Genomic DNA, 23,558 nt, shown 5'->3' with positions numbered 1-23,558 from the left:
CTCTCACTCATGCACCCAGGCACCCATTCTACCACACACACACACAAAGCTGCCACTCACGCAACCAGTCACCCATTCTACCACACACACACACATACACAAACAAGCTCACATGGAGCCTCTTCTCATTGTTTGGCCCAATAAGCCTGGCCTCCGGTGGTGGCACGCAGCACCTTTTCATTCTTTGGCCCTGCTGGCCTGGTCTCCGGTGGCGGTGCACAGATCTCTCCACTCTTCAGCCCCGCCCCTGGGGAGAAAAACACAAGCGGGGCAGTGGGACACCGGGAGCCGCGACACCGGTTGAGAACCGCTGCCATTGAGAACCCACCCACATGAATTAAAATTGTACAGTTCATATATCATTCATACACTATAAATCCATCTAAGGGGAAATCCCCTTAATTTTAACCAATCATGAGTCAGGGGTTCCTAACACCATCCAAATAAGGAAGATGACATCACTCCAGCCAAAAGATAAATTTAAAAATACTCCACTCTGTATCCCTGCTGTGACAAGAACTGAAGGCAGTAAATTCAATGTTCAGTCTGCCAAAGGTGTGCTGTATGGCAGACTCCCCAAAAACCTTTCTGGACACAGTCGAGCACAAGCTGCCACATCTGATCAGAGGAATAGGAGGCGGCAACACATTGAACCACCGTTGGACCATCCAGCTTGCTGTTACTGATGCAGCTTTGGTGTTTAGTTAAAAGAACAAGTCTTAGAATGGCCTAAAAAAAAAAAGTGGGCAAGGATTGAAGATCTCATAACGAAAGAGTTGCTGTTACAGAGATGTCATAGTTCAAAATATTCTTATTTTTTTTATTTATTGTTTTTTTATATACTGACATTTGATCTCAATTGAGATATCACACCGGTTTACATTCAGGTACTGTAGGTATTTCTCTATCCCTAGAGGGCTTGCAATCTAAGTTTTTGTACCTGAGGCAATGGAGGGTAAAGTGACTTGCCCAAGGTCACAAGGAGTGACAGCAGGGCTAGAACCCTGGTCTCCTGGTTCATAGTCCACTGCTCTAACCACTAGGCTATTCCTCCTCCTTCTTACGTTATGGAATGTTGAAGATCAGTAGTTTGTACAAACAACCTGAAATTTGAACAGGATTCATATTGATAATGGCTGCTCAGATCCCTCTGTCATTCATCTGACATCATAAAATGTACTGGATGTAATATAAAAGAGAGAATTTGATCTTTAATGCTTTAACCATAGTTATCCACTTGTAAAGATGGGATGGACTTGGTATGTCATGGACGCTGGGCACAAGTGCCAAGCTCCTGGCCATGATAAAGGGGTTTAGGGGGTTCCAGATGGACTTGGTGTGGTTTGGAGAAGAGAAAGGGCGTCTTACTGCTGAGGACCTGCAATGCCATTATTTATAGACTTTATTTTTTTGGGGGGGGGGGGGGGGGGGGCAAATGCTTTTCAGGCCTTTAGACGTGTAATGTTAGTCATATTTTGGAGATATGGGAGGGGGGATGGACAGAATGCATAGCAGGGTCATCCTTGCTTCTGCTGTGCTGGGGGATCAGGCCTCAAGGCCTGTCCACCAGTTTTTTAATTTTAATTAATTTTTTTTTTTTACAGCTAGCACTTCTTAAACTGCGATATTATTTGAATATTGCTGCTTAAGTTAAAGTTAGCTGGGTACATTTACCCAGATGAATTTACACCTAACCAGTGATATTCAGATACTGAATATCACTGTTCACGTTGATACTATGAGGGCTATTTGAAAGTACCTGCAAAATTATCTAAAATAAGATTAATAAATATATTACCCATTTTCTAAAATTGTGAACTCTTAACTATAGTTTATAGTTTATTTGGTTTTCTTATACCGTTACATCAGTCGTTAAACTATCACAACGGTGTACATTAACATGAAAATACAGTTGTATACAATGACAAATTAATGACAAATTAATATCATAAAATATCAGAAACTTTGTTATACTAAAAACAATAAAACCATAAAACCTTAAAACATTATTACATCGTAAAACTACAATTTTTCTCCCTCTTCCCCCCAGCATTTCAAGATGAGCTTTGGCACTCTGAAATGTTCTGATAAGAAAACAAAAAAAAAATGTGGTTTTCATTTTGTTTTTCCTCTTTTCTCCTTACTACAAAAGCCATGTAGATTGTTGTGTGTTTCAGAGTAACTGAATGATGGTATGATACATCAGGCACAACTTCTCACTGCAGAAAGAGGCAGTGCACTCGCATGCAGAACAGAGAATTATCCAAGAATGTCAAGCCACGGAACAAAATTGAATAACACTTTCGGACTGATTATATTGCAGCTCAGTGTACCGCTTTGATCACTCAGCTATGAAACTCTTTCTGCCATTCATGAGGGGGGAGGGTTGAAAGGAAATCTAGAAATCAACATCAGTAAGAAAGATGTGCCCTCACTCTCCTGATTAAAATAGCAAGGTCTGCTATCTACTTTCAGCAATGCTTATTGCATTATATTTGTTTGCCTTTACCAAGCCGTTCGCCTTTTTCCTTTGGTTTAGTGTCTCAATGCCCAATTGAAGGAGAAAAGCAATAGGCTTGGAAAAAGCAAACAGATGTGGAGGCCTTCATGTACCAGTGTTTTCCCTGTTCCATTCCTTTCTCCAATCAGCATGCAAAGTGTTTAGTAGATTATCGAAATGGCTTTGGTATCAGCACAGCATCACTTCAGCAACTATGAAGGTCTACTGTACTGCAATGCTGATTGCATTTCTGTATTCTGTAGAAACAATCTTATACTGGCAATACATCAATTCACTTACACGCTTGCAACTGAGCCATGTGCAGCAGCTTTTGGAAATGAAGTGGTAAGATTGAGTCGAGCTGGCATGCCCAGTGTCGAGGTGCCTATCACAGTTTGCAGATGACCGAGGCAGGCCATGTTGTCCATATGCCTGACCATTGACTCCCAAAGGCAGGAAATACGATAGAGGAGGTAAAAGAGCCATGTTGCAAGAACATTTTGAGAAGGAACTTGAAGAAATCCAATATCAGCATAGAGAACTGGAAAGTAGTTGTCAGAAATGGATGTAAATGGAGATCTGTGATGAATAATTCCATTCAGGTAGCTGATGCACACAGGAAGGCAGTGGAACTACAGCACTATCTTTAACGGCACAACATCAATCAGTCCTCTGCCTAAATTCTTACAGAAGCTTCACTTTAAATGCTGCACTTGCTTCTAATCACCGAGCTAATGGGTGTTAAATTTCACTCCTGTGCAATCACTTTCATTTATGACAAACAGCCAAAAAAGGAACGCAGCGAGTTGTATTTGTAGAAAAATAATTAACACTTATGTAAAGATCAGTAGTGAGACCTCCAGTATTGGAGGTCATACCTCCTAAAGGATATAGACAGAATATAAATCGTTTATAGTAACATAGTAGATACATAGAAATGATGGCAGAAGACGACCAAATGGCCCATCCAGTCTGCCCAGCAAGCTTTTGCACTTTTTTTTCCTCTCACATACGTATGTTTCTCTTGGCTCTTAGTAACCTTTTTTATTCTATTTCCCTTCCATCCCCCCACTGCATAGTACTAAGTTAAATAGCTTAATTAGTTAGGGGTATTAACCACCGCAATAAGCAAGCTACACCCATGCAAGCTACATCCAGACTTTGTAATTTAGTCCTTGTTGATTGTTGCCTGAATATAGATCCACCTTTCTTCATTCCCCCCTGCCGTTGAAGCAGAGAGCCATGCTGGCTATGCATTGAAAGTGACCAATGATTATGCATTGAAAGTTCCCCCCCCCCCATAGGCTAGACTCTTTTGTACTATATGCTTATGCTATTGTTTTTGTTACTTACTTTATTAGATATAGGCTTGTTTGATTCTCAATTGATTGTAAAGCTTGTTGCTGAATTATGGTTCATTGTAAACCGAGGTGATGTTTGTAACGTGCCGCGGTATATAAAAAAAAAAATCTCTAAATAAATAAATAAATAAATATCAGTCTTGCTCCCCTGCCGTTGAAGCAGAGAGCTATGCTGGATATGTGTGAAGTGTCAAACTTCCTCTCCTGCCGTTGAAGCAGAGAGCTATGCCTGATATGCATTGAAAGTGAAGTATCAGTTTATTTGGTTTGGGGTAGCAACCGCTGTAACAAGCAAGCTACTCCCTGCTTTTTTGTGAATGCAAATCCTTTTTTCCACATTTCCTCATTGCCGCTGAAGCTTAGAGCAATGTTGGAGTCGCATTAACCATATGTATGTTTATTGAATAAGGGTATTATCACCAGGTAGTAGCCATCGTTCCCGTGAGCCACCCACTCTTCATTCACATCCTCTAGACTTTAAGGATCCACAGAGTTTATCCCACGCCCCTTTGAAGTCCTTTACAATTTTGGTCTTCACCTCTTCCTCCGGAAGGTCATTCCAGGCATCCACCACCCTTTCCGTGAAGAAATACTTCCTGACATTGGTTCTGAGTCTTCCTCCCTGGAGTTTTAAATCGTGACCCCTGGTTCTGCTGATTTTTTTTCCAACGGAAAAGGTTTGTCGTTATCTTTGGATCATTAAAACCTTTCAAGTCTGAAAGTCTGTATCATATCACCTCTGCTCCTCCTTTCCTCCAGGGTGTACATATTTAGATTCTTCAATCTCTCCTCTTAAGTCATTCGATTAAGACCATCCACCTTTTTGGTCACCCTTCTCTGGACCGCCTCCATCCTGTCTATGTCTCTTCGGAGATACGGTCTCCAGAACTGAGCACAGTACTCCAGGTGAGGCCTCACCAAGGACCTGTACAAGGGGATCATCACTTCCCTTTTCTTACTCGATATTCCTCTCTCTATGCAGCCCAGCATTCTTCTGGCTTTAGCTATCGCCTTGTCACATTGTTTCGCCGACTTCAGATCGTTAGACACTATCACCCCAAGGTCTCTCTCCTGCTCTGTGCACAACAGCCCTTCAACCCCCATCGAATACAGTTCTTCCGGATTTCCACACCCCATATGCATGACTCTGCACTTCTCGGCATTGAATCTCAGCTGCCATATCTTAGACCACTCTTCCAGCTTCTTTAAATCCCATCTCATTCTCTCCACTCCTTCTGGTGTGTCCACTCTGTTGCAGATCTTAGTGTCGTCCACAAACAGACAAACCTTACCTTCTATCCCGTCCGCTATGACGCTCACATAGATATTGAACAGGACCGGTCCCAACATTGATCCTTGCGGCACCCCCTTAACACCGCCCTTTCTTCAGAGTAAGTTTCATTTATCATCACACATTGTCTTCTGTCTGTCAACCAGTTTTCAATCCAGGCCACTACCTTGGCACTCACTCCTAAGCTTCTCATTTTATTCACCAGCCTCCTGTGCGGGACAGCATCAAAAGCCTTTCTGAAATCCAAGTAGATGACGTTGAGTGCTCTTTCATCTCAAATTGGGATAGGCAGTTGCCAACGTACTCTATCTAATTGGTTAGTGGACTGTATCGCAAACTGTTATGCACTGGCTGTCCTACTGGTTACAGACTTGGTCAAGGCTGGGAGGAAGAATGGCCTTAGTAGCTAGAGCAGTTGGCTGACAACTAGGGAAGCCAGGGTTTAAATCCTGCTTCTTGTGACCTCTGGCAAGTTGCTTTATCTCCCATTGCCTCAGGTATCCATTTAGCTTTAAAGTTCTTTACAGCACTGCACATTGTCCAGAAGTGCTATAAAAATATACATGGGGCTTATCAAGTGAGAGCCATAGCAAATTCAGTAGCTAATTTTAGGAACATTTCTATTGAAAACATATGCACAGCTGTTGCTACTTGGTCATCAAGCCACACCTTCCCATTCCTCTACTATCTAGACAACATGACCCAAAGAGACAGTACTTTGGACATGTAGTTTTGTGAAGCCTGTTCACCCAATAGTCCATTCTCTACTTGTAGGATCCGGGTTGCCTGTTTCAGTAGTTATTCTGCAATGCAACACTTAGCTTGAGACTCCCCACATATAATGGCTGATTCATGCCTTTTTGTCTATAGATAAAGCAAGTTGCATTCTTCATAGACAGCAGAATGAATCAGCCACACTTAACACCTGCCCTTCTCCCTGGAGAGTCAACTACCTTGCTACAGCTTAAGCTCTGGAAGAGACTGAGGGGCTCACGAAGCGGGCATGCACAGGAACTCCCACTCATGCTCTGCAAAGCGTTTACTGAGCTCTGAGTGTTGGCTCCATGTCGATACTATTGGGTGGTGTTATTCATGCATTTAATCTTGTTGTCTACAGAGAGCCCTGTTCACAGATAAGTAAATGTGCTTAACCATCACAGAGCAGCGATTAGAACTTTAAACAGCACTTAAACAGCAGACTGCATCAACAATTTCGGTATTTACTGAGTAAACTGGTTTGCCTCCTCTGTATCGGTCAGACCCCAGACTGTCACTTTCAATGATATTGCTCTAAACCCTGGAGTATTCGCTTTGGAGTACCCCAGATTTCTCCCCTTCAATGTTTAATATTTTTTCTCAGCCTCAATTTTTACGTCTGCACTGACAACATCCAGGCCCTGCTACCTCTGCAAGATTTTTAGAAGAGGGCAGTCCAACTACTTGATCAATGCTTTTCTACCATTTAGTTTATGGATGGAATGGATTGGTTAAAACTTAACTCAGACAAGACAGAGATACTGTGGTTTTTAGGCCAGATAATGTTAGACCTGCTATCAGCCATATCTTGAAATAGCCAAAACCTTATTTAGCTAATGCCAAATATTGAGTTAATTATTCAGCTAACTTATTTCTACCTTAGAATGCCCTCAAAATACCCTTTACTTACAGGTCGATACAGTAAGGTCGAGGTAGAAACAGTGAGGTAGTGTCAGGCGCACCCTTCCTCCCCGCACGCACAGTTCTCTTCACTAACTCCCCGATACTCTCCTCTAATCGCATGCAAATGCATGCCGCGGCTTTAAAGCGGTAGGGAAGGGTTATGCCCGCGTAACCCATTTTACTGTATAGGCGCTTAATACAGCGCCTATACAGTAACCTGGGTGCGCTGGTACCTGTCATTTCAAATGACATTTTGAAATGACATTTGAAATGACAGGTACCTGGGTGCGCTGGTACCTGTCATTTCAAATGACATTTTGAAATGACATTTGAAATGACAGGCACCAGGAAGTGTAAAAATCAAAATTTTTAAATACCTGTCGGAGGGCCGCGTGGGTCCAGGCGGCCGGCGGGATCCGGGGGGCCGGTGGTCGCGTGTTAAATCTAGGCCGCGGGCGGGTGGGCGCCTGTTCCGGGCGGCGGGTGGACGCGCGTTAGTTTCAGATGGCTGCGTGGGTCCAGGCGGCCGGTGGCGGCGGGAGCCGGGTGGTCGCGTGTTAAATCTAGGCCGCGGGCGGGTGGGCGCCTGTTCCAGGCGGCGGCGGGGGGACACGCGTTAGTTCGAGACGGCCGGCGGGCGAAAGCAGCCGGCTCCTCCGCCTGGATGAATGAATGAATGAATGTGCGCCTGTGCGACCCCTGCGATTCGGCGCTCAAGGCAGTCACATGCCGTGACGTCACGCCATGAGCGCTGAATCGCAGGGGTTGCACAGGCGTGCATTCATTCACTGCCGGTGGGGGCTGCCGGAGGCAGCCCCCACGCGGACCCGGCCTAGATTTAACACGCGACCACCCGCCGCCCGTCTCGAACTAACGCGTGTCCCCCCGCCGCCGCTGCCGCCGCCGCCTGGAACAGGCGCCCACCCGCCCGCGGCCTAGATTTAACACGCGACCACCCAGCTCCCGCCGCCGCCTGTACCCACGCGGCCCTCCGACAGGTATTTAAAAATTTTTATTTTTTCTTCTGACAGGTTTTATGTGTCCCACATCATTACATTTTCTCGATCATCTCTGTATCGCTTTTTTTTAAATTGTGTTTTATTGTTTTTGAGTGTCTTAAGCGGTGTCGATGGATTTGTTACTAGACTCACAGTCCTAACTCCTACTAGGGGGAGGCGGTAAACTAACACGTTACGGCCGCGGCAAAACAGTGCGTTACTAATGAGAGAACCTGAGTGCCCGTTACGGTATCGGAGGGGAATAGCTAATTCCTTCATTATACAGCTAATTCGTTCATTTACATGCCGGGTGCGGGAAGGGTTACGCGTCTGTTTTAAGAAGCGCTACGGACGCGCAAAACTGGAGACTGTATCGCTGGTTTGCCTTACGCGTCCGAATTGTGTGCAGCGAGCTCGTTACAGACGAGAAATCTTCAACTGAACTTTACTGTATCGAGCTGTTATTTAGCTAACTTGTAGCAAGAAAATGACTTATCTAACTTTTCTCACAGGACAAGCAGGATGGTTGTCCTCACAAATGGGTGACATCGAGGATGGAGCCCACCACGGAAAACTTCTGTCAAAGTTTAAACAGAACTTTGACTGGCCCCTACTGGGCATGCCCAGCAAGGCACTGACCCTGCAGCCAGCAGGGGTCTCCCTTCAGTCTTCTTTTTTCCGCGCAGCAGTTGCCACGCGGTGAAAGGAGCTCTCTAACCACGTTCCTGACAGGAATTTGGAAGTTAATTTCCTAAGAAAATTTGCCCCTCAGGGGTCTCCCTTCGACAAATTTTTAGTCATCTTACGGAACCCGGTAAGTTTTTTGCCTTTTTCCATCGACTACCGTCGATTTTGGCCCTTGAGGCCTATTGGCACTTACCGATCCCCAGCCTAAATTTTGGCTTCAGGCCATGGCAACGGGGTTCCGCCGTTGTCCGGATTGTACCCGGACTATGTCCATCACAGACCCCCACAGGGTTTGTGTAATGTGTTTGGGTAGTGAGCATGATGTCCTGACTTGCACCAAATGTGCCTTAATGACACCCAAGGGTCGCAAAGCCAGGATGGAGAAGATGGGACTCCTCTTCCATGCACCAACCCCAACGCCATCGATAGCATCGACGTCATCGGAACCGGCACCGTCGAAGTTGTACCATCATCGTCAACCCTCCGGTGACCGTCCGCCATCGATCGCTTCTCGGCCGTCGACTCCCGTCCCTTCCCCGGATGGGCGAGGGGATCGGAAGGAAAAGCACCGCCATCGACGGCACAAGTCTCGGCCTGTCGAGGATCCACAGCCATCGACCTCTGCTCAAGCCGAGCCACCGACAAAGAAGCCGCGAACAGACCGGACACCCTCCACGTCTCGTTCGCCGGCATCGAGGAAACCCTCACCCTCCCGGGGTGCGGGGGCCGTGATCCCACCGGTTACGGTGGTCCCTCCGGCCCTGCCTCAGCCTCCCTCTCCCGTCGAGCCGGGTATGGTTACCCCTGGTCTCCGGGCAGAACTGGACCAGCTGGTCCAGGAGGCCATCGAGAAAGCGATGAAGAAATTGCAACCTCCATCGGCACCGTCTCCGGCACCGGTTCCAGTGCCGCCCCCGACACCGACACCGGCACCGGCTTCGCCACCGAGGAGGGAACCGACCACCGAGCCGTTGATACAAGCGCTAGCACCGCTACTGAGCCGCATGGAGGCGCTCATGACGGCCCTTCCATCGGTGATTCCAGTACCATCGACAACACCACCGTCTCCGACTGGATTTTCATCGGCAGGAGAAACACCGTTCCGGATTCCCCCTTCCGGGGTGGTTCCATCGGTGCCTTCTGGTATATCTCCACCGATATATCCTTCGGTTCCATCCATTCCACGCCAGGCACCGATTCCATCGGCAGCACCGAAGCCATCGATGCCATTTCTGGTTCCACCTACGGCACCGATTCCACCTCGGTTTCCATCGATGCCTTCAGAGCCTCAGCCAGGTCCATCAGGGCTACAAGCCCCACTTGATCCCTACGATACCTGGGGTGATGATGATGATACATCTTCTGACACAGATTTGCCTTCGCCACCATCTCCTACAGAGAGTAGAAAAAGATCTCCTCCTGAGGATCTATCTTTCATTAATTTTGTGAAAGAGATGTCAGAAGTTGTACCCTTTCAACTACAATCTGAAGCTGATGACAGACACCAGATGATGGAACTCCTTCAATTTCTGGATGCTCCAAAAATCATCGCTTCCATCCCTATACACCAGGTGTTTTTGGATCTGCTCAAGAAAAACTGGGAATCTCCTTCATCAGTGTCCCCAGTTAACAAAAAAGCTGACTCCACCTACCTTGTCCAGTCAGCACCAGGTTTCCAAAAACCTCAACTGGATCATCGCTCTGTTGTGGTTGAGTCCGCGCAGAAGAAGGCCAAGCGTCTTAAGCCACACTCTTCTACCCCACCTACCAGGGACAACAAGTTCCTAGATAGTGTTGGACGGAAAGTCTATCATGGAGCTATGTTGATTTCACGCATAGCTTCATATCAACTTTACATGACTCAGTACAACAGAGCCATCCTTAAGCAGATGCAAGACTATGCTGACACGTTGCCAGACCAATACCAACCGCAGCTTCAAGCCCTTCTTCACAAGGGATTTGAGGCAGGGAAGCACGAGATTAGGACTGCCTACGACATATTCGATGCTTCCACAAAAGTTTCAGCCACAGCCATCTCAGCCAGACGTTGGGCTTGGTTAAAATCATCCAACCTTCGCCCAGAGGTTCAGGATCGTCTTGCTGATTTACCCTGCTTAGGCGATAATTTGTTTGGAGAGCAAATTCAGCAGATTGTGGCGGAGTTAAAAGACCACCATGAGACGTTGAAACAACTCTCATCTGTCCCACCTGAGCTGACCTCCAAGCAACCGCAAAAGAAAGACTCTAAGAAGTCATTCTTTCGACCACGCCGTTATTACCCTCCATCGGCCAGGCCTCGTCCAGCTCGATCCTCTACTAGGCCTCAGCCGCGTCAGCCTAGGAAACAAAGGCCTACTGTAGCCCCTCCTCCTGGGCCTGCGGCTGGCCTTTGACTCCCCTGTAGGGAACACATGCCAAACCCCTCTTCCGGACATCCCTGTAGGAGGTCGACTGTACCATTTTCTACAACCTTGGTTACAGATCACCTCAGATCAGTGGGTGCTAACAATTATCGCACAGGGTTACCACCTCAACTTCATATCTCTTCCGGCAGACTCCCCGCCTCTTCAAGCGTGGAGTCTATCCACCCATTTGGCTCAATTACAACAGGAAGTATCCCTTCTTCTGCAATCAAATGCTATAGAACCCGTTCCTCCCTCTCAACGAGGCAAGGGATTCTATTCCAGATACTTCCTAATACCAAAGAAATCAGGGGGACTACGTCCCATTTTGGACCTTCGAGCCCTCAACAAATACCTTCAAAAAGAGAAGTTCAAAATGGTAACCCTAGGCGCGCTGCTCCCTCTGCTACAAAGAGGGGATTGGCTGTGCTCTCTCGACCTCAAGGACGCTTATACCCACATTGCGATGACACAATCCCATCGCAAATATCTGCGGTTTCTAGTAGGCCACGACCATTATCAATACCGTGTCCTACCTTTCGGTCTAGCTTCTGCCCCACGAGTCTTTACCAAATGTCTCGTAGTGGTAGCAGCATTCCTAAGGAAGGAAGGTGTCCACGTCTACCCATACCTGGACGATTGGCTAATCAGGGCCTCCACCCAACAGATAGCTCAATCCTCCCTAAAATTGACAATTCAAACACTCCTTTCCTTAGGGTTTCTTGTCAATTACGAGAAATCTTGCTTAGTCCCGTCTCAAACCTTATCCTTCATTGGGGCAGACTTGGACACCTTACAGGCAAAGGCTTACCTTCCTCTTCAGAGGGTCCACACCCTAATGTCCCTGGCTCGCCAGCTCCAGTCTCAGAACACTGCCACGGCTCGCCAGTTCCTCATTCTCCTAGGGCACATGGCATCCTCGGTTCAAGTCACTCCCATGACCCGACTAGCCATGAGAGTAACACAATGGACTCTACGACACCAATGGATTCAAGCTTTTCAGCCTCTGTCCTCCATAGTCACAGTCACACAAGCGCTGCGCCTATCCTTAACCTGGTGGACGACTCAGGTCAACCTCCTTCAGGGCTTACCCTTTCTTCCACCGGATCCGCAAGTAATCCTAACCACCGACGCTTCTCACATCGGTTGGGGAGCCCATGTGGACGACTTTCAAACCCAAGGGTTATGGTCCAAAGAGGAAGCCGAACACCAGATCAATTTCCTGGAACTTCGAGCAATCCGCTATGCGCTCCGCACTTTCAAAGATCATCTCTTTCATCAGATAATCTTAATCCAGACGGACAACCAAGTGGCCATGTGGTACATAAACAAGCAGGGAGGCACAGGCTCCTTCCTTCTGTGTCAGGAAGCTGCGCAGATCTGGGCGGAAGCCCTCTCCCACTCCATGTACCTCAGGGCCACTTACCTGCCGGGAGTAGACAATGTATTGGCAGACCAGCTGAGCCGTGTCTTCCAACCACACGAGTGGTCACTCGATCCTCTGGTAGCGACCTCTCTGTTTCACAAGTGGGGTTCTCCTCGCATAGACCTCTTTGCGTCCCCTCAGAACCACAAAGTGGACGATTACTGCTCTCTCATTCGGAGCCAGCACTCTCGGCCGAGGGATGCTTTCTCCCTCAAGTGGACAACCGGTCTGCTCTATGCATTCCCTCCACTCCCTCTTGTGTCAAAGACTCTCGTGAAGCTACGCCAGGACGGAGGAACCATGATCCTGATAGCACCTTACTGGCCACGCCAAGTATGGTTTCCAATACTCCAGGATCTCTCCATCCGCAGGCACATTCCTCTGGGAAAGGACCCGCATCTGCTCACTCAAAACGACGGATGCCTCCTCCATCCCAACCTCCAAGTCTTGTCCCTGACGGCATGGATGTTGAAAGGTTAGTCCTTCAGCCTTTCAACCTTTCAGATTCCGTTTCTCGGGTCCTGATAGCTTCACGAAAGCCTTCCACAAGAAAGTCTTACTCATACAAATGGAAAAGGTACACATCATGGTGCACTTCTCAGTCCCTTGATCCCCTTTCCTGTCCAATCTCCAAATTCTTGGACTATTTATGGCATCTCTCTGAATCAGGTCTTAAAACCTCTTCTATCAGAATGCATGTCAGTGCGGTAGCCGCCTTCCATAAGGGTATTGGGGGTAATCCTATTTCAGTACAACCCCTAGTAACACGCTTTCTTAAGGGCTTGCTCCATCTAAAGCCGCCCTTGTGTCCTCCGGCCCCATCCTGGGACCTTAACCTGGTTCTTGGTCGTCTTATGAAACCTCCTTTCGAACCTCTGCACTCCTGTGACTTTAAATATCTCACTTGGAAAGTGTTATTCCTTTTGGCTATTACTTCAGCTCGCAGGGTTAGTGAATTACAGGCCCTAGTTACCTATCCGCCTTACACTAAGCTCCTGCAGGACCGCGCGGTACTCCGCACTCACCCTAAATTTTTACCTAAGGTAGTTTCTGAGTTTCATATCAATCAATCCATCATACTACCTATCTTTTTTCCCAGGCCCCACTCCAACTCTGGAGAGCAGACCCTGCATACCCTAGACTGTAAACGGGCTCTAGCTTTTTACCTAGACCGTACAGTTTCCCACAGGAAGAGCACTCAATTATTCGTCTCTTTCCATCCTAATAAGTTGGGACAACCTGTGGGTAAGCAGGCTCTTTCTTCCTGGTTGGCGGACTGCATTTCTTTTTGCTATGAGCAAGCTGGCATTCCTTTTCAAGACCGTGTTAAAGCACACTCTGTGAGGGCCATGGCGACGTCAGTGGCACACCTTCGATCGGTGCCGCTTCCTGACATCTGCAAAGCTGCAACCTGGAGTTCTCTCCATACCTTTGCAGCCCATTATTGTTTGGACAAGGCTGGAAGACAGGACTCCATCTTCGGCCAGTCTGTCTTGCGTAACCTTTTTCCAACTTGATGTACCAACACCCTTCCACCTTCCCGGTAGGGTGCGGATGCCCTTTCCCAAATTTTTCCTCAGTTGTTGTGCCTGCTGCACACCGTTGGGTACATTTGGTGCAAGTCGGGACATCCTCAGCTCGGTACTCACCCATAGCAAACCTTCCTATGTTAGCCAAAATTATGGAGAAAGTGGTTAACCGACAACTTTCTGAATTCCTAGATGACAACAATATCCTCTCCAATAACCAATTTGGATTCCGGAAGAAAAAGAACACCGAATTACTATTAGCTACTCTAGCTGACACCATTATCTTCAATCTTGAAAAAGGCCATCCTTGCCTTCTCGCACTCCTAGATCTGTCAGCAGCATTCGACACCGTGAATCACACCAGCTTACTACAACGACTCACAGAGATCGGCATCACAGGAGCAGCGTTCAATTGGTTTAAATCCTTCCTGGAGAACAGAACATACAGAGTAAAAATAAATAACAAGGAATCTCATCCCATACAAGCCAAAATGGGGGTACCACAGGGATCCTCACTCTCCCCCACCCTTTTCAACATATATCTTCTCCCACTCTGTCACCTGCTCACCAACCTCAAGCTTAACCATTTCATATACGCGGATGACATTCAAATCATCATCCCCATAACGGACACCTTACACAAGACCATGTCCTATTGGAATAAATGCCTCTCCACCATAAAAGAGCTTCTGACCAGCCTCAACCTGGTTCTGAATACTAACAAAACGGAAATCCTGATAATAGCACCGGAAAAATCTACCCTGCTGACCACAAGCAACTCTCCAGTCACCTTAGGATACACCACCTCACCGCAAGTCAGAGATCTGGGTGTAATACTAGACGACAGATTCAGCCTCAATAATTTCATCAACAACACCACCAAAGAATGCTTCTTTAAATTACAAGTTTTAAAGAAACTAAAGCCACTTCTACGCTACAGAGATTTCCGCACAGTACTCCAAGCCATCATTCTCCCGAAACTGGACTATTGCAACTCTCTTTTGCTGGGACTCCCCGCCTGCTCCACCAAACCCCTCCAGATGGTACTAAACTCCACAGCAAGAATACTCACCAACGCCAAAAAAAAAGACCACATCACCCCGATCCTCCAGCACCTCCACTGGCTCCCCATTAAATACGGAATACAGTTCAAAAGCAGCATGATGATGCATAAGGCACTTCACAGCTTATCCCCACTCAACTTAACCTTCAAACTGCAACTACATACTTCAGATAAGCCGACTAGAAGAGCATATCAAAATAGAATGATTACCCAGCCCGCAAAATCCTCCCTAAGAAAACGCGCTCTATCAACTGCGGGCCCGTCCCTCTGGAATTCCCTACCACCAGACCTCCGCCTTGAGCCGTGCCACACTACTTTTAAGGCGAAACTAAAGACTTGGCTCTTCCTGCAAGCATTCCCAGAGAGCTAAGAACTAGAAGATATAACAACCCCTGCCCTTTGGTTCTAATGTACTGCCTTATTTATCCAAGATTATAAATTGCCTTATTTATATGTTTAAAGTTGAGACTAATTAGTTCCTGTCTTCTTATTACTTAGATCGAGTATTCTGATTTGTTCCATGTAAATGGCCATGTTAACTGTTCCTTGTAAACTGTTCCTTGTAAACTGTTCCATGTAAACTGCCACCCGGCAGTAATTATTACTGTTCTCTGTGAACCGGAGCGATATGTATTGTATACAGGAGCTCCGGTATATAAAAACCATAAATAAATAAATAAATAAATTTGTGAGGACAACCATCCTGCTTGTCCTGTGAGAAAGCAAATGTTGCTTACCTGATGTAACAGGTGTTCTCACAGGACAGCAGGATGTTAGTCCTCACGAAACCCGCCCGCCTCCCCGCGGTGTTGGGTTCGTTTTATTTTTACTTTCTAGGCACTGCCTGTAGCTTTGAAAATCAGACTGAAGGGAGACCCCTGCTGGCTGCAGGGTCAGTGCCTTGCTGGGCATGCCCAGTAGGGGCCAGTCAAAGTTCTGTTTAAACTTTGACAGAAGTTTTCCGTGGTGGGCTCCATCCTCGATGTCACCCATTTGTGAGGACTAACATCCTGCTGTCCTGTGAGAACACCTGTTACATCAGGTAAGCAACATTTGCTTTAGCCAGATAATGACTTATTCAGCTAAAAGTTAGTCTGATAAGTACTGGAGATATTTAAACTCGCCATTTAGTATGATAACTTGTGAGTTATCCAGCTAAATGGCCTTGAATATTGACCTCTGTGTGTATTTCTACAGGTTGTGCTTTAGTAAGAATATTGAGAGCATCGAAGCAGTTCAGAGAAGGGCAACTAAAATGATACAAGTTCTGTAACACAAATCTTTCACAGTGAGACTTACGGCACTCAGTGTTCTTGCTGGATGAAGGAAGTTAAAAGGGGAGATATGATAGAAATATTCAGATGTTGATCAGGCTTCTCTCTAGTAGAGAAAACTATAGTTTGGGGGACTTGCTTTCCACTACCCGCACTTCCTCCGGCCCCGAGTTCCATCACTGCCCTTGTTGTGGGGGAAGCCAGCTGCTGGGAGAGGCGCTGATATCGACATTCACACTTAGGATGAGAGGGACCTCCCAGCGGTGCGCCTAAATTGTATGCAAAAGGGGCACGCCCCTTGTACCATTTTTTCTTTCTTTGGATCTTCAGTGCCATGGGAAGGAAGAGAAAAGAGAAGGTTTTTCCTTCTCCAGTTACTCCACAGCTAACGAGAAGACCTATGGATAATCATCTTCTCCACCTGAATACCCCTCTGGTAAGTAATCTTTAGTGGGTGGGGGGTGGGGGGTGGTATTTTGGGATTTTTCTCTCAGCCCTGTAGATCGTAACCCCCTGACTATACCTCACCCTCAAGAGCAGTGAGAGGACTCTTATGACTGACATAGTCCCTGGGGAATCTAATGTGGGCATGTTAGGAGCCCACGGAGGACAACCAGTTTTTAGCTCCTCTCCTGTTCCTATGAGTGAGCCACAAGCTGGTCTGTTACCATCCACCAGTGACAATGACCCTATTGGAGTCAGAGCCTTGGTCCCAGTGGCAGTGTCCCATCCATGTGACCTAGGCATATTGGGTGTTGGCGAGATTGATTCTGAGCCAACCGAGATCATGCTCAGAGACATATGGAGGATTGTCATGAGAACCGAGACCTCTCTGGTCCAGATGGTCAAACAACTATGTGATTTTTCTGCTGGAACTGTGGAGAAATTGTCTGACTTAGAGTCTAAATTGAAACAAGTTGAATCTCAAATTTCCTTGTTACCTAGTAAGGTTACTAATTTACAAACCTCAGCAGCAGTAAATGTGAAAGATACTATATCTCTATATTATAAGTTAGAGATTATGGAAAACTGTTTGAGATAAAAAAATTTCAGATTGTTGAATTTTCCAAAACCGAGATTAATATCTACTAAGGAGTTACTTAAAAATATTTTCATGAGACATTGCAATTTGAATCTGGGAAAGAGATTCAGCTTTCCCATTGCTTTTATGTACCTGAGTTGAAAAAATGTTTTGCAGATGGAGAACGTGCACTCGATGCCTTGGTTACATCTGGAAGTTTAGACCTTTACTGGATTTCTTCAAGACTCACAAGATTTAATTTCCACTAGGGCAACACTGGTAATTTCCTGTACTCTGGAGTCAGAAAAGGAGTTAATTTTGAGAAGTTATTTAAGAAATAAGAATTCAGTGTTTTGTGGTCAAAAGGTATTAATATTTCCTGATGTCGCAAAGGAGACTCAGTTGAGAAGAACTCTTTTTTTTTTTACAACTTAAGCCAAAAGTACTCTCATTGGGTGCGACCTATGTTCTTAAATTTCCCTGTAAATGCATTGTCATTTATCAGGGTATTCAATTTATTTTCCTGGACCCATCACATTTGGAAACTTTTCTTTTAGACAAAGTTGAGGCAAATGCTTAATGTGGTAGTCGGGTTAATGCATATGTTTTGCATTGCTTGGATGGCTATTTGCTTTATTTAATAATAATTTAATTGTTCCCTCTAAATGTGGACTTGGGTTAATATTGTAAAATACGTTTGCTTTGTATTTGCTCCTTTGTTTTCTATATGTCCATGAATAATGGAATGGGTTTTTTTCTTTTTTTTCTTCTGCATTGACTAAATGCTAATAAAAAGAGTATTAAAAAAAAGGAAAACTACAGTTTATTATAGAATCTAAAGGACAAGGGATCATGGTATTAAGTAGGGAGAAAAGCTCAAAAGAAATATAACATATTTTGTAATGAGAAGCTGGTAATTGTCAGGAATACCTTATTACCAGAGGTGGTGAAAGTTAGAATCATTACAGAATTTAAGCTAGTCTGGCCCAGATTTATAGGGCAGGTGGCAAGAACAGGGTTGTGAGGTTGGGAAAAGAAAAGAGGGCATAGGATGCTGATGAAATATGGGAAACTGTATTTTCATCGGTCTAGAATGGTAGAGGGACCAGATAGAAGATGACTGGCTTGATTGATGAGTGATCCTGCAAGTAGTAAAGCTTATACAGCAGAGAAGTGGGCTATAACCTCAGTTAGAGCATACAGATGGGAATAGCAAGGGAGACTAGATAGGCCAATCAGGCCTTATCTGCTGATATCTACTGTGTTATTTTAATCATAGAAACAGAAATATGACAGCAGATAAGGACCATAAGGCCCATCTAATTGGACCAGTTTGCTTGCTGTTGCAATGCTATAGGCCCTTAATGAAACATTTCTTAATCTACTGCAGTTCTCTGTGAGACTGAATCTTCTCCTCCTTTCACTGAATTATTCTCTTAAGAGCTTTCAGTTGACAGATTCATGTTTTACCTCAGGGCTATGCTTGAAGACCAACCCTGATGCCGTTATCTGCTACTTACTGAAAGACAGAATGTCTCGAATCTCTCTCTTATTTTATTTTATTTTTTTACAGAGATGGAACTGTAGAAAGTATTATTTTAGGAAATTAATGAATTTTAACTGTCTTATTAAATTGAATGAGCCAGAGTTCTGAGATGAGTGGGTAGGTAGAAGATGTCGCAGATGATAGAGAAATCAGAAGAAATTGTTCTTCATTGAATTATGACATAGGAGGAAAAGGTTTGAGTACAGGGTTCATGAGGGGGAGGAGAGACAAGCAGGGATGGCCAGAGAAGTGCAATATCCAGTGACAAAGTCAGGATTTCCTGTAAGAAATGCACAATTTTGACTCATCCTGAAATGAAGGGTGAGATCATGAAGCAAAGGCAGCAAAATAAATGAAGTGATAAAGTAGGGTTTCCCTCCCTCCATCACCTCCTTTCTCTTTTACTTTCTGCCTCCCACCTTCCCCTCTAATCTTTGTATGTATGTGTATGTATATATATTGAGAGAGAAATTGCAGCTCTAAACTAGTTGTACCTCTCTGGCTCAATGGCAACAGAGACATCATCCTACCTCCTCTTATCTGAGCCCTAAACCAGCAGAGAGACAGCATGAGATCAGCTCCACTCTGCTGAGAAAAGTCGGGTAACCACGCCTTTGGGTCTTGTGCTCCTCTAGCTGGGTTTCCTCCCTTCTGCACTGCAGCTTAACCATGCCTTCACAATAAATGTTTGAGCGCAGAAGAGCCGATGTAGTGGCACCTGAGGGTCTGTTTGCAGTGAGGTTGCTACTGGAGAAGGGAACTCATCCCTCACTAGGGCCCTCCCCATCAGGCATGCAAAGAGCAAATCAGGTGTTTCTTCTTCTCTAAGGGAGAAAAAAAAAAAGGGCACACACACACAAGCATATTTCATGACCCTATTTCTTCCTTAACACCAGCCACCACCGCCATGAAGGTTTCTGAGGATAGAGAATATTTGTAAGTGTTCAAGTCTCAAATTTCCATCTTTAGGAGCCTGCGGTTACAAGATACCTTCCATTTATAGTGATGCACATATAGTAGGGAGTATATGGGTGCTGGCGGAAGCATGGGTTGAATGAATGCAATGTCGTCCCTGGCTCCTAACTTTGGAGAATATTCATAGCTGATAAATCTGTAAAAGTGGCACAGACCATACTTGATAAATTTAAGAAAGCCATGAACATCCAGAAGTCCATGTTCAGATGTTGGCGGCTAACAAATTTAGCCAGATAAATTTATCAGGCTAACTTTGCTGGGATATTCTGAACTTAACCAGACAAACGGCACTGAATATAGACCTCAAAATATTTTTGGAACTTGGAAGAACCGAGACCAGATACATAAATAAGAGATTGGAATTTCAGCAGGAGCCACTGATTTTTCAGTCTATGTCTTTTGGTGTGTTAGCCCAAGAGAACTCCTGCATTGAAAAGGTTGACTTATTCTGACTATATTACAGATGGCAACATAAACATATCACTTTCCCAGTAGGTTTTACAGATCAGTACACTTTGAGTATTGATGCTGGGGTATCTTTTCTTTCAGGGCGATATGCTTGATGTCAACCAGATTATTAAAGACTTGGCATCCATGGTATATGAACAAGGAGACACGATAGGTATGTATTGCTCTTAGCTTTAATGGATGTTCTTTAACATTTCATACAACCCATCAGGATCACAGTGTGCATGTTGGCCTTCTTGAGTTTCATGTATGTTGTTAAATACAGTTTTTGCAACTACTTTAAACACCATAATGGGTTTGATAAAACAGTTATGCATGGCAAGATTTCCATTGTGGCTGGAAACTGGACTCTGACCTGTTTCAGATGGTTAGAGTCAGCATAGTTGAACCTCTTTTGTAGTAAATTCATACTGTTCATAAAATAATGAACGAGAACCATTTGCCCCCAGTCTGTGTAAACCTAAGAAACATAATAGCTACAATATATTTGTGCCGCAAGGTGTATAAATAATGTAAACCACCTTTATTGCACTGCCTTATTTTCTTATGCAAATATAAATTATATTCTTTTTACATTCTTAATAAAGCAATACTTCCCACCCAGCCAACTAGAAAGCCAGATGTGTACAAGACTGTAGTTTCCGAGTCCATGCCATGTTTAGTCCTGGATACAGAGCAGCTTGTAGAGACTGGACCAGCAGAGGTAGGTCAGGAAACTTATGGTTCCTGGCATACCCTAGCTCTGAAATGAAATCTGGAAGATGTGCTAGAGAAAATTAGCAAACCAAAGAGTAGAAATAAAGTTGGATAAGTTAAAAAAAAACAAAAACCGCACACACTATATGCAAACCAAATTAAAAAACAATATGAGAGTATATATTGCCAAAAGATCAGTCCAAAATCCAATAAGCTTCTTTATATAGAAATGTTCTTCTAATTCACATATTCAAACTATGTAAGGTCCCCTGATTATTTTACCTAATCTCTCAATACTGATTTTCCACTGCCCTCAATATCTGTCCCAGGCACTCTTAAATTCTGGATAACTCACAAGTTATCCGGCTAAATGGCAAGTTTTAATATCCCCCGGTACTTTTCTGGCTAACTTTAGCTGGATAAGTAAAGTGCCTTTTGGGGGCATTCTAAGGCAGGGATGAGTTAACCAAATAACCTAACCAGCTAACTCCGAAATTTGAAGTTAGGAAAATTAACTATTCTGCTATCATGAGATGTGGTTTACAGCAGGTCTAAAGTTACCCAGCCTTTAGCCTTAGTATACTGGGTCAGACCAAGGGTCCATCAAGCCCAGCATCCTGTTTCCAACAGTGGCCAATCCAGGCTACAAGAACCTGGCAAATACCCAAACATTAAATACAGTCCATGCTACTAATTCTTCTTCCAGCAGACACTCACCTAACCTTCTCCCAGCAATCCATTCATCCAATCCTCATCCAGCAGCCACTCTTCCAATCTTCATCCAGCAGCCTCTCATCCAATCTTCATCCAGCAGCCTCTCATCCAACCTTCATCCAGCAGCCACGCACCTAAACCTCATACAGAAGCCACTATTCCAATCACACGCTACTATCAAACCATTCTACAACTCTACAACACTACCAGTCTTCAAACTATCATCAAACCCATCCTGCTCTCACCCCACACATCTCTCAAGAAATCAAGACTTAGTACTCTACTACAATACAGCCCACCAGTTACAATCTGACCACAATGCCCATGGGCCTCCCAATTCCAATCCTCCAGCACAGGACCTTTCTCCCTGTTTACCCAAACTTTAGGCCTAGCTCTTTTTTCTTTGATACTATTCAACGCACAATCGCTCTCCAAGAAAACACTAATACTCAATGACGTTCTCTTGGACAAAAATCCTGACTTCTGCGCCATAACTGAAACATGGCTTAAACACACGGACACCGCACTAATAAACCAACTTCCAATTCAAATCTACGATATCTTCTCTATCCCTAGAAAGAAAAAAAGGGGTGGAGGTATCCTCCTAGCAGCCAAAAAAGAGCTAAAAATTACTCAATTCCCAATCAACTCACCTTCAAAAATAGAAACAGGCCTATTCAAATCTGACAGTCTGCAAATCCTTCTAATCTATGCTCCCCCAGGCCTTCTGGAATCCGATGCATCACCCATACTAGAATTAACAACTTACCTAAATCTGGAGCATCCCGCCATAATATTGGGAGATTTTAACTTACACGTCGACGACCCCATTCTCTCAACCAATTGCGAATCTTTCCTAACCGCCATGTCGGCCATAGGCTTCAAGCAGATCATAAACAAACCTACCCACAGAGCAGGTCACACCCTGGACCTAATATTTGTAAACTCTAGCATCTCTCAATCAACTCCACCTAAATGCCAACCTGTTCCCTGGTCTGACCATACTTTAATATCTTCCGCCTTTTTGCTACAACAAATAAGCAAAAAACCTGTCCCACAACCTGAATTCATATACAGGAAATCTTGCACATCTGAGGAATTACACAATCATCTTGGCCCAGAACTCCCACTCATAGACATCTCTTCACCCAACTCAGCCCTCCATTCTTGGTCCAAGATAACAGAAACAGCAGCTAACAATCTCTGTCCTCTGGCAACAAAAAAACTCGAATACAACACCTCCGAAAGACAACCTTGGTTTAAAGAAGAACTTCAAAAACTGAAACACTCCCTCCGACAGAAGGAAAGCAAATGGCGGAAAACACCAACACAGACTTCCCTCTCTGCTTACAAACTCGCACTCCACCAATACAAAAGCGCTACATTAAAAACAAAAAGGGACTTCTTTGCACAGAAGATCCACCATATTATCTTTGATTCCAAAGCCCTCTTTGCCTATGTATCTAATTTAACGCAAACCACGACTCCTGACATCCCTGCCAACCTAGTACAAGAAAAAGCAGAGGAGTTGGCCCTCTTCTTTAGCAACAAAATCTCCAACCTAATAACACAGCTGAGAACCAACACTTCAACGCCATCCAACACATACTTCCACCACAACAAAGACATTACTCTACAATCCTTCGAACCCATCACTTCTACTGAGATACTTTCTACATTGAAGAAAATGAAACCTTCATCTCACTCATTAGACCACATCCCATCCAAACTTCTCCTGCTAATACCAGACACAATCTCCAATGCTCTGACAGACATTATTAACTGTTCCCTAGCACAAGGAATCTACCCAGACGACCTGAAAATTGCATCCATCAAACCGCTCTTAAAAAACCTAACTTAAATCCTAATGATCCTACCAATTTCCGTCCTATATCCAATCTCCCTTTCATAGCCAAGGTAATGGAAAAATTAGTTAACTCCAGACTCT

At 44.9% G+C, this 23,558-nt stretch overlaps 1 protein-coding gene and 1 long non-coding RNA gene across 7 annotated transcripts in view; one reads left to right on the top strand and one right to left on the bottom strand.

The window, feature by feature from the left end:
• LOC115085754 overlaps positions 1–23,558 on the top strand; it is a 1,125,639-nt gene that overhangs the window by 1,026,359 nt on the left and 75,722 nt on the right. For all 6 annotated transcript variants that reach the window (XM_029592129.1, XM_029592132.1, XM_029592131.1 and 3 more), the window contains one exon: positions 20,282–20,354. In XM_029592129.1, coding sequence (XP_029447989.1) covers positions 20,282–20,354 — 73 coding nt within the window. The remainder of the gene's footprint in view (positions 1–20,281; positions 20,355–23,558) is intronic.
• The window catches only part of LOC115085755, a 60,484-nt gene that overhangs the window by 23,690 nt on the left and 13,236 nt on the right, over positions 1–23,558 (bottom strand). The gene's annotated exons all lie outside the window — the stretch shown is intronic.

Source organism: Rhinatrema bivittatum, chromosome 2 (genome assembly GCF_901001135.1).
Source record: "Rhinatrema bivittatum chromosome 2, aRhiBiv1.1, whole genome shotgun sequence".
NCBI classification, from domain to species: domain Eukaryota; kingdom Metazoa; phylum Chordata; class Amphibia; order Gymnophiona; family Rhinatrematidae; genus Rhinatrema; species Rhinatrema bivittatum.
Note: the sequence above shows the minus strand (reverse complement) of the source record. Positions and strands in the feature narration are given on the sequence as shown.